This window comes from Triticum dicoccoides, chromosome 7B (genome assembly GCF_002162155.2).
Source record: "Triticum dicoccoides isolate Atlit2015 ecotype Zavitan chromosome 7B, WEW_v2.0, whole genome shotgun sequence".
Taxonomy (NCBI): Eukaryota; Viridiplantae; Streptophyta; class Magnoliopsida; order Poales; family Poaceae; genus Triticum; species Triticum dicoccoides.
Window position 1 is genome coordinate 658,846,700 of NC_041393.1, and position 11,741 is coordinate 658,858,440.

General features: G+C 42.1%; 1 protein-coding gene across 1 annotated transcript; it reads left to right on the plus strand.

The window, feature by feature from the left end:
* The first annotated feature begins 3,646 nt into the window (after positions 1-3,646).
* LOC119339306 (serine/threonine-protein kinase RIPK-like) lies at positions 3,647-8,954 on the plus strand. Its single transcript, XM_037611415.1, has 6 exons — positions 3,647-3,776; positions 4,199-4,378; positions 7,128-7,264; positions 8,073-8,196; positions 8,290-8,490; positions 8,589-8,954. Exons 1-6 carry the CDS (start codon positions 3,647-3,649, stop codon positions 8,900-8,902), a joined length of 1,086 nt encoding a protein of 361 aa, XP_037467312.1. The 3' UTR covers positions 8,903-8,954.
* The last annotated feature ends 2,787 nt before the right edge of the window (positions 8,955-11,741 follow it).

Here is an 11,741-nt window from a genome sequence, read left to right on the forward strand (position 1 = left end):
ATAGTTGATGCTTATGCGTCAATTGATAATGGAAAAGATATGTGGGACGCACTCAAGGCCAAGTTTGGGGTCTCGGATGCTGGCACTGAGTTGACATCATGGAGAAATTCGATGATTACAGGAGGACTGTAGAGCGCTCCGTAGTTGAGCATGCTCATGAGATACAGTCATTTGCTAGAGAACTTGAGCACTTCAATTGTATCCTACCGAACAAGTTTATTGCCGGAGGTATCATCACTAAGCTTCCTCCCACATGGTGGAACTTTGCTACCTTACTGAAGCATAAGAGGCAGGAGTTTTCCGTTCCTAATCTCATTGGTACTCTTGATGGGGAAGAAAAGGCGAGATCAAAGGACAACCGTGCTCGAGGTATTGAGGGAGGTTCTAGTGCCAATCTGGTACAAAAGAAAAACTTCCAGCCCCACAAGTTTAAGAACAAGGGCAAATTTGATGGTAAAGCAAAGTTTTATGGGAAGAACAAGGCTGTACAACACATGAACTTCAAGAAGAATGATAAGAAGAAATGTGTTTGTCATGTGTGTGGAGATCCTGATCATTGGGCTCCTAGTTGCCCTAATCGCTATAACAAGCGTCATCTTGGGAAAAGCGGCAACACCCCTAATGTTGTCATTGGAGATACTGACATGAAGGATGCTGGGTATGGTATATTTCTCACTATTCTTTCACTATGTCATTCTCATGATTGGTTGATTGACACGGTTGCTAATGTGCATGTACGCGGTGATATTTCCATGTTTTTGTCTTATCAGACCGCAGGGACTTCCACCATGCTGATGGGCAACAGTTCAAGTGCTTTTGTTCGTGGTGTTGGCATGGTCGATCTGAAGTTTACTTCGGGGAAGATCTTGCGGCTGAAGAACATGTATTATGTCCCCTCCGTCAATAAAAATCTTGTTAGCAGATCTCTCCTATGTAGAGATGGCTACAAGCTTGTTTTTGAGTCAAATAAATTTGTAATATCCAAGTATGGAACGTTTGTTGATAAAGGCTATGAGTCAGGAGGCCTGTTTTATTTATCCTTATCAGATGTTTGCAATAAAGTTTTTAATCATGTTTGCAATAATAGTGAATCAAATGTGTGGCATTCACGTCTTTGTCATGTTAACTTTGGTTGCATGTCACGGTTAGCAAAGTTGAACTTAATCCCTAGTTTCACCAATGTCAGGGGATCTAAGTGTCAAGTGTGTGTGCAAGATAAACAACCTCGTAAGTCTCAAGCGACTGCGGAAACAAGAAATCTTGCACCACTAGAGCTCATACATTTAGATCTTTGTGAAATGAATGGTGTGTTGACCAAAGGTGGAAAGAAATATATCATGGCGTTGATTGATGACTCCACTAGATACTGCCATGTGTATCTTCTGAAATCTAAGGATGAGGCTTTGAACTATTTCTAGATCTATAAAGCTGAAGCGGGAAACCAACTTGATTGAAAGATCAAGAGGCTTAGGTCCGATCGTGGTGGAGAGTATTTCTCAAATGAATTTGATTATTTTTGTGCGGAACATGGTATAATCCATGAGAGGACGCCTCCCTATTCACCTCAGTAAAATGGGGTGGCCGAAAGAAAGAACCGTACTCTAATTGATTTAGTGAACGCCATGTTAGACACATCGGGTCTCCCCAAGGCATGGTGGGGGGAGGCGATATTGACTGCATGTCATGTCCTAAACCGAGTTCCCACAAAGAACAAAGAGATAACTCCATTCGAGGAATGGGAGAAGAAAAGGTTAAATCTATCTTATCTACAAACCTGGGGTTGTTTGGCGAAAGTCAATGTGCCAATACCAAAGAAGCAGAAGCTGGGACCAAAAACTGTGGATTGTGTTTTCCTGGGATATGCTTTTCATAGCATTGGTTATAGATTCTTGGTTGTAAAATCTGAGGTACCTGACATGCATGTCAGTACGATCATGGAGTCGAATAATGCGACTTTCTTTGAAGATATCTTTCCCATGAAGGATATGGCTACCTCATCTACGGTTGAAGCAGATTGGCTTCGTCGGCTCTTGAATGACTTGCCGGTTGTTGAGAAACCTGTACCGGGTATCCTTATGAACTGCGAAAATAAAACTGTGATCACGAAAGTGAGCAGCTCAAAGGATAACATGAAGTCATCAAGACATGTTCAGAGAAGGTTAAAGTCTGCCAGAAAAATGGGAAACTCCGGAGTTATTGCATTGGATTATATCCAAACGTCTAAAAATCTGGCAGATCCTTTTACTAAGGGTCTGTCACGTAATGTGATAGATAATGCATCGAGGGAGATGGGTATGAGACCCACAATATGAGTTGTTCACAGTGGTAACCTATTCTTTGTGATCGGAGATCCCATGAATTAGATGTGGAAGACAAGCTGTTGGTCAACTGAGAGGAGAGTATCCTTACTATTAACAATACCACTCCATGAAGATGCAATACTCTCTTAATCTGCATGGCAGGTTGATGTATATCTTAATGTTTTCTAAGTGGCTCTTTTCAGCAGAGATGTTGTCCTGTAGAACTTCTTTTGAAGAACACACCTATATGAGTCTGAATGTTAAATGTCGCAATCTATGAGAGTAGGGTTCTTTCTAGTAAACTCATGAAAGGTCTCGAGTATGACGCATAAGCTCCACCCGCGGGGAAGACCCACGGTAGCCCAGTATTGGTCAAGGCTTTGTATGAAGCTAGATTCGCAGAAAACTTGCAGTTCAAGGCCCAGTCCATTGTTCAATTTGCTTACTAGTGTAGCATAGAGTTCTAGGTGGAAGTTCAACTTAACAGTCTCCACTGCAGTACTAGTATATAAAACAGTGTTTTGGAACCAAAGGCAATTATTGTATGCCTCTGGGATCTGGTGGGGGATTGCTGGAATTTAGTCTATTTTGGGACGGCCTAATAACTATTTCAGAAATTCCTGATAAATCCTAGAGGCCCACTAAGCCCATTCGTGCAAGGCAAGGGATACTACTAAAGTTTAGTCCCACATTGCTAGTTTAGTGGGAGTTGGACCTCCTTATAAGGGAGATTCTTTCCCCACTTGTATGAGCATGAGAACAAGAGGGACATCCACACGCGCTCCTCCTCCGCCACCCGCCTCGCCACGCCACGCCTCGTCACGACGCGCCACGGGTTGTGGGTTGCGGGAATGAGCCGAGTCGATGTCTAAATTTTTTCCACGCACTACGGGTATACGAAAGGTCAGTCGGGAGCTGGAAAGTTTTTGTTGTAGTGGATACTGAATACGAACGCTGCACCCTTCGGCTGCTGCCTGTTCGGTTCATCTCCCTCGTTCCCTTCAACTCCCGGCGCAGCCTCTCGCCTTCTTCTCATGTGCCTATAAAAGGGAGGTCGCTTCTCTCCAGAGAGACACACAGAAGATCCTCTTCCTCTCGCCACAAAGTTCCTGAGCACTGCGCTGCTGCTACGATCTTCTCCATCCCTCCTTGCGGCGTGCACCGTAGGTCAGGACAGTAGGCCTCCGAAACTCCACCTCTTTGAGTCATGTACGGGAGAAGGGTGATAAGGTTTTTGGGGAGCGATCAACACAACTACTGACTTCTTCGTCACGGACGCCCCGAACACCGACGACTACTTCCCCGACAATGACTTCTTCCCCGACGTCGACAACCACCTCGACGACATGGCTACCGAGGACACCAACCGCAAGTCTAGTGCTACTGTTGTTGCTGCTGTCCCGCACGTGTTCTTGCCTTTTCTGTTAGAGGTCCTGTCACAGTTTCTTGTTCTACTCTTTGCTCTAGATATGTTCGGTTATAGTTCATATTTGCAGATGTTATTTACCGTCTCTCTGTCAGATCGCATGACTTTCTTTATCTCCGCTATTTTAGTCATGCTTTATCTAGTATTTTCATTAATAAAACCATACAGTAAATTGCTCATTTTTTCAACAATAATGTGGTGCTAAAATGGTTGAACTTTGTCCTCTGGGACTACAAGGCGAAGCTATCTCATTTTGGCCTTGCGAAGGATGGACCGGAAGGCGATGAGACCCATGTCTCGACATGTGTGTCATGGGAACCCATGGCTATGCTGCACCAGAGTACATTCTAACCGGTATACTCTCTCTCTCTCTCTCTCTCTCTCTCTGTGTGTGTGTGTGTGTGTGTGTGTGTGTGTGGAGTGCATGCATTTTTTTTCTACTTCTAACTGTTCATTTGGTTTTGATTTCTAGGTCACCTGACAATGAAAAGCGATGTTTACAGCTTTCATGTTATTGTTCTTGAGATCCTCACTGGAAGACGAGCTGTGGACAAGACCAGGCCTAGTAGGGAGCACCACCTAGTCCAGCACATGCGGTCATGGCTCAAAGACCTAGAAAAGCTAGGAAAAATCATGGACCCTGCTTTGGAGGGTAAGTATGCCACCAAGGGAGCTCATAAGGCAGCCCTGGTAGCATACCAGGGCCTGAGTGATAGCCCAAATTTCTGGTCGGACATGTTGAAGGTCGTGGAAGACCTATAACTGCTACTCAACCTCGTTGATGATGTTCCTGGTGAGGCGGTGATGCATGTAGCTTCACAAGATGACACTAGGAAGGAAGAACAAAAGGAAGAAATGGAGAGAGGGAGAGCAGTAATGGGGGTCAACCGGAATAAAGCCAGGCCTCCGAAGAAGACTGTTAGGGGGAGGGGGAACCAAAGCGAGGAGCTTTGGGAGTGGAACACACTTGGAGAAGGGAAAATCTAGTGTAATAGTAGGACACTTTCTTGGGGTGGAACGTGGATGTACATGTTGATGATTGCACACTAGTTTTGCTGGTGGTGGGGGGTCCACCTTTCCCTAATTCGTTAATCTTTTTAGTCGTGATTGGCTCGGTCTGGTTTTATCGTACTACTCCTTCTATAGAGAAGTAAAGATCGTTTAGATCACTATATTAGTGATCTAAACAATCTTATATTTCTTTACAGAGGGAGTATCATTTTCAATAGTGAGATCCAAAAGGAAAGTCCATGTACAGTTGATGATGGGCTTGCAATTGCACTTTGTTTTAACTTTGCAAAGCGACATATGCACGACATGGGAGCTTTCTAGACACGGCAGGACAAAGGCCACACCTCTTTGATGTACATGGCCCTTTGTTTATTTCTTTTTTGTTAAACTTAACCCGGTCATACAGTCCAGTTCACGAGGCCGCGAATTTTTTGTAGAGAAAAACTGGGCTCAAGTCCAAAGTGCAACCCAACATATCATGTATTATTTTCATGAAAACAACAAAAGATTAGCGAGCAATAATGATCAATAGATGATGTCTACGACCACCTTAGAGCTAAGGTTCTCATACACCAACAAATATGACATTTCGATGCTTTTTTTTAATACATATAGTCATCTCGGTGCAGCACAACCTAGTTCTATCTTAGGAAGACATCGAGGGAGGTTTAGTTGCAGGGTCGAGTTGTACAAGACTCCAAATACCCTCTCCTATTCTTCAATGCCAGTCCCATATGTTCAAGACTACTAAGACTTATTCCTATGGGCTCCAAGATGAATTTTGGAGTTCTAGTGCTCACCCATTTCTTTGATCCAAGTGAGAGTGAATCGAGCGCATGCCAATAGGTGGCTTATATATGCACTAGGTCATTGACAAATGACCAAACATGCCCTTGTGGTGGCAGGCGGGAGGGCGCGGGGGCTATGTGGCGCCCGTACCGAGGTGTAAGTAGGTCCTGCCCGAAGCTTTTCCCCACACATAGTTGCTGGGCTGGCCTTTTCGTTGAGGTTTTTTCGTCGCTCGCTCTAGTGTTTTGTTTGTTTTTTTTTCTATTTTCTATCTATTGGTTGAACTGGTCCGGTTTTCACCAATTTTTTATTTCTTTATTTTTCATGATATTCTTTATGGTTTTCACCGATTTTTTCATTCTTTCTTTGTTGTGTATCTTCTTGGGATTTCTGCTGGTTCCCACCGATTTTTTCTTTTATTTCCTTTCTTGTATTTTTCTTTATGATTTCCATCGGTTTACAATTTTATACTTTTATTCTTTTTCTATGTTTCCCTTTATATTTTCTTCGACTTTCATTGTTTTTCCTTATTTCCTTTTCTATGTGTTTTCTTTAATATTTTCAGCGGTTTTCTATGTGTTTTCTTTATTATACATTGTAGATTTTTCGTATACATAAGAAACATTTTTCACATGTTTAACATTTTTCAAATACATGGTTTCAGCAATCAATCTAGTATTGACTAATTAGCCAGAAATAATACTAAGAAATTTTTTCCTTTCGTGGGTTACACATGAGCTAGTTGACCAGTCCGACATTACCCATCTGAACTTCGTTGGCCCATCTGAACTGAACTTGCGTCCAGTTCCTGTGGGCGGGTGGAAATTGACAGGCCCAGTTGTTGCCGTCGAACCAGACCCTTTTTTTTCAACAACGAGCATTCACGGCGATTTTTATCAGAGAAACTGCCACAAGTTATTACGGGAAAGTCGAACTAGACTTTTAGCTGCTTGCAAAAACTTCAAAAAAAAAGCTCAACAAAAACTGCGCTCTGTTCAAACTTGCACACCACAGTTTGGATCTTTTCAGTACCAAAATGTTGTTGATTGGTTGTGTTACGATAGCTGACCACTCGTGCCGAATAATTACCAAATATTATTATAGTTGTACATAATGTGTCGATGATTAGTCATGATCTCAATAAAAAAAAATCAAGCGCATTGACTCTACTTTAATCATGATGTGATGACGCCTATGTGCGTTAGAACTAACTTGTCATGTCTACACGAGCCGCCCAAAAATAACAAACATTCACACTGACCCTAAATTTGGTTCTTGTTGGGCAGAGTTTCCTCCCGTTTCCGGTAGCCTCGATGAGTGCGCCGGACCGGTGTGTGACCTGTTCTCGGCATGTGGCTGGGATGGGGCATCCAGCATTAGATGTTAGATTTTGGTGCGATATCTGTTTGGTATTAGGCTCAGACATTCGACACCCCTGCATCAAGGGGATAGGAGTAGCGACAGGTGTCGCCTAGATGATGGCTTCAGACTTACTGATGTAATGCTTTGTAAGGTTTCTAAGAATTAATAATTAATAAAATGGTTGCATGCATCGCCCAGATGCACAGGCCGGGGGTAATCCTTCTTTTCTAAGAACAAAGAGTTTTCTCCCATTCTGTCATGGTCAACCCGGCTGAACATCGCAGTGGGCGCCGCCAAGGGCCTCGCCTTCCTTCACGACGCAGAGAAGCCCGTCATATATCGCGACTTCAAGGCATCCAACATCTTACTCAATCCAGTAATGAATTAATGCTTAACAGTTTATTTTATTTGGATTTCGCAAAAAAAGTTTATTTTATTTGGCTGGGGAGCAGTTCGTCTTATTTCATCCACTCACAAATTCGATTCCAATTATAGTACATCACATATATCATATTGTATATGTGTGTCCAATTCTTGTTGGTACGTCATTCTGATGCTAGCTTCCACCCGGTTTTCTTGGTTGGCTTCACACAAATGACGAGCTCGTCAAAACCTGAAAAACATGAAGTTGGTAAGTCGTAGTTGGATTTTGACTTGGTGAACACACATGTATACTGACAAATGTGGGCGAATAGTATATACAGTACGGAGTACATTATTAACTAGTCCTACTAGTGTGCTTCTGACTAGTTTCCACGGGGGCATGCATACGACTTTTCAACTCAAGAAGAGTAACTCAAAGAAAGCGAGAACGTCGATCAAGCTGTTTAGCCCTTGTATTTGTCAAAGTTTGCTTTTCTGATTAAGACATGCAATTAAAAATCAGTTCAGGTAACCAACGCAGACTCTCTTCTTTACAAATGGATAATAAGAAAGGAAACAAATGGAAGGCCCCATCAAACCAGCACTCAAGTCATTTTATTACCGAAAAAACAATTCAGTGGCGAAGGCCAATTCAAAAGAATGCACTCTAGCCAAATTTCATCATTACCGCCTATTTAGAAATTAGAACCCGTAATGTCATAACCAACGACATTCCAGAGTTTGTGTCGGTGGAGCTTATTAGTGAACGACAGGTACGTAGTTGCGATGTGGTGCTAAAATGGCTGAACTTTGTCCTCTAGTACTACAAGGCGAAGCTATCTGATTTTGGCCTTGCGAAGGATGGACCGGAAGGCGACGAAACCCATGTCTCAACACGTGTCATGGGCGCCCATGGCTACGCCGCACCAGAGTACATCCTAACCGGTATTCTCTCTCTCTCTCTCTCTCTCTCTCTCTCTGTGGTGTGCATACAATTTTTTTTCAACTTTTAACGGTTCATTTGGTTTTATTTTCTAGGTCACTTGACAGCGAAAAGCGATGTTTACAACTTTGGTGTCGTTCTTCTGGAGATCCTCGCTAGAAGACGGACAGTGGACAAGACCAGGCCTAGTAGGGAGCATCACCTAGTCCAGCACATGCGGTCGTGGCTCAAAGACCCAGAAAAACTAGGAAAAATCATGGACCCTGCTTTGGAGGGTAAGTATGCCACCACGGGGAGCTCATAAGGCAGCACATGCTGTTGTGGCTCAAAGACCCAGAAAAACTAGGAAAAATCATGGACCCTGCTTTGGAGGGTAAGTATGCCACCACGGGAGCTCATAAGGCAGCCCTGGTGGCATACCAGTGCCTGAGTGACAGCCCAAAGAGCTGGCCAGACATGTCGAAGGTCGTGGAGGACCTAGAACTGTTGATCAACCTCGTGGATGATGTTCCCAGTGAGGCGGTGATGCATGGAGCTTCACAAGATGACACTAGGAAGGAAAGAACAAGAAGAAGAAATGGAGAGAGGGAGAGCAATAACGAGGGTCACCGGAATAAAGCCAGGCCTCCGAAGAAGACCGTTAGAGGGAGGGGGAACCAAAGCGAGGAGCTTTGGGAGCGGAACATGCCTGGAGAAGGGAAGATCTAGTGTAATAGTAGGACACTTTCTTCGGGTGGAACATGGATGTACATGTTGATGGTTGCACACTAGTTTTGATTGGGGGGAGGGGGCCCCCTTCCCTAATTTGTTAATTTTTTTAGTCGTTATTGGCTTGGACCGGTCTTACCGTACTACTCCTTCTATAAAAAAATAAAGATCATTTAGATCACTATATTACTGATCTAAAAAATCTTATATTTCTTTACAGAGGGAGTATCATTTTCGATAGTGAGATCCATTGCCACCTTTGCCTCCTCCCCAAGAAAAGCTTAGGGTTCCTTTGCCACCCGCCGGCGCCGGCGCCGACCCGCCTCGTCTCTGGTGGCCTTAGGGCCATGGCGACGCGGTGGAACCCGACCCTTGCCGGTGGGAGGGCTCCATTTTTAGATGTTTCTTCAAGTTTTGTTAGGGTTTATGTCCTGCTTAGAAAGAGGAGACGACGGCGGCTCCCTGAAGATGGGATAAGATCTTCCCCGCCTAGCCCCCATTCCGGTGGTGTGTCTAGCATCGTCGATGTGCGTGTGGAGGTGTGTCTCCGGCGGATCTATCCTTGGTGGATTTTCTCGGATTTGGTCGTAGTTCGTCTATGTTTGTGTTTCTTCAGGTTGGATCCTTCTGATCTGCGCTACTCTTCATCGGCGGCGGTTGCTTTTCTGCTGCGCTGGTCCTAGGAGGCCTTAGGACGACGACTTCCCGATTGTCTACTACAACAAATTTTGCCCGACTACGACGAGGGAGGGAAGATGACGGCGGTGCGCCTTCGGCTCGCTTCAGTGCTTGTAGTCATCGCTAGGTGGCCTACGGACCTGGACGTAATTTTTATTATTTCCGGTGTTCTTTTTATTGCCATGATTGAAGATGGATAGGTTGGAAGTTTTCTCGCAAAAAAAAAATAGAGACCCAAAAGGAAAGTCCATGTACAGTTGATGATGTGATTTTGCAATTGCACTTTGTTTTAACTTTGCAAAGCAACATATGCAAGATATGGGAGTTTTCTAGACACAGCAGGACAAAGGCCACACCAGCGATGTACATGGCCCTTTGTTTATTTCTTTGCAGTTAAACTTAGCCCGGTCATACAGTCCAGTTCACAAGGCCGCAATTTGTTATAGAGAAAAACTGGGCTCAAGTCCAAAGTGCAACCCAACATATCATGTATTCTTTTCATGAAAACAACAAAAGATTAGTGAGCAACAATGATCAGTGGATGATGTCTACGACCACCTTAGAGCTAAGGTTCTCATACACCAACAAATATGACATTTCGATGCTTTTTTTTAATACATATAGTCATCTCGATGCAGCACAACCCAGTTCTATCTTAGGAAGACATCGAGGGAGGTTTAGTTGTAGGGTCGAGTTTTACAAGACTCCAAATAACCTCTCCTATTCTTCAACGCCAGTCCCATATGTTCGAGACTACTAAGACTTGTTCCTATGGACTCCCGGATGATTTTGGAGCTCTAGTGCCCACCCCTTTCTTTTGATCCAAGTGAGAGTGAATCGAGTGCATGCCAATAGGCGGGTTATATATGCACTAGGTCATTGACACGTGACCAAACATGCCCTTATGGTGGCATGCGGGAGGGCGCCGGGGCTCTGTGGCGCCCGTACCGAGGTGTAAGTATGTCTTGTCCAAAACATTTCCCCTTGCATGGTTGCTGGGATTGCCTTTCCATTGGGTTTTTTTCGCCGCTTGCTCTAGTGTTTTGTTCGGTTTTTCTTCTATTTGCTATCTATTGGTTGAACTAGTTCAGTTTTCATCAATTTTTTTATTTCTTTATTTTTTGTGATATTCTTTATGGTTTTCACTGATTTTTTCAATCTTTCTTTGTTGCGTATTTTTTGGGGTTCCCACCGATTTTTTTCCTTTTATTTCCTTTCTTGTAGTTTTTCTTTATGATTTCCATTGGTTTACAATTTTATACTTTTATTCTTTTTCTGTGTTTCTATTTTTATTTTCTTTGATTTCCAATGTTTTTTCTTATTTCCTTTTCTAGGTGTTTCCTTTAATATTTTCAGTTGTTTCCTATGGTTTAATTTTTCCCTTTTCCCCTTTGTAGTTTATTTAATTTTTCCAATACATGTCTACTTTTTGCAATATGTACGGTTTTTGTATACAGCTATAACATTTTTTATACATTGAACATTTTCTAAATACATGATTACCATATATATATATATATATTCGGTATTTTCTAATATACTTTACATTTTTTGTATACATCAAATAAAATTACAAGTTAAAAAAAGTAAATACGTGATAAACATTTTTGTCATCATATATTTTGATGTCTACTTTTTCTATATACATTGTATATTATTCGTATGCACGAGAAACATTTTCACATGTTTAACATTTTTCAAATACATGGTTAACATTTGTTTTCAAATATATGTTTTATGCCTACTCTTCATACACAATTTACAGTTTTTGTACATTTTATACACTTTTAGAAATTTTCAAATACAAGATTAACATTTCTTCAATATGTGTTTTGATATCTACTTTGTTTCATACACATTGTGTATTTTTTGTATCCATTAGGAGCACTTTTTTTACACACATTTAACATTTTTGAATACATGATTTATGTTTTTTAAATTAAATAGTTTTGATCATTTTTTAAATATGTGTTAAGTTTCTTAATATGTTTTGGACAATCTACAATGCCACTAACATTATTTTAATCCAATCGACATTTTTTATGCTAACAAAAGTTTTACACTGTGTTAACATTTTTCAAATTCATGTTTTTTCTTAAAAATGAATTTAATTTTTGAAATAGATGTTTTTAGAATATATTTGGAAATATAAATCTAAGAA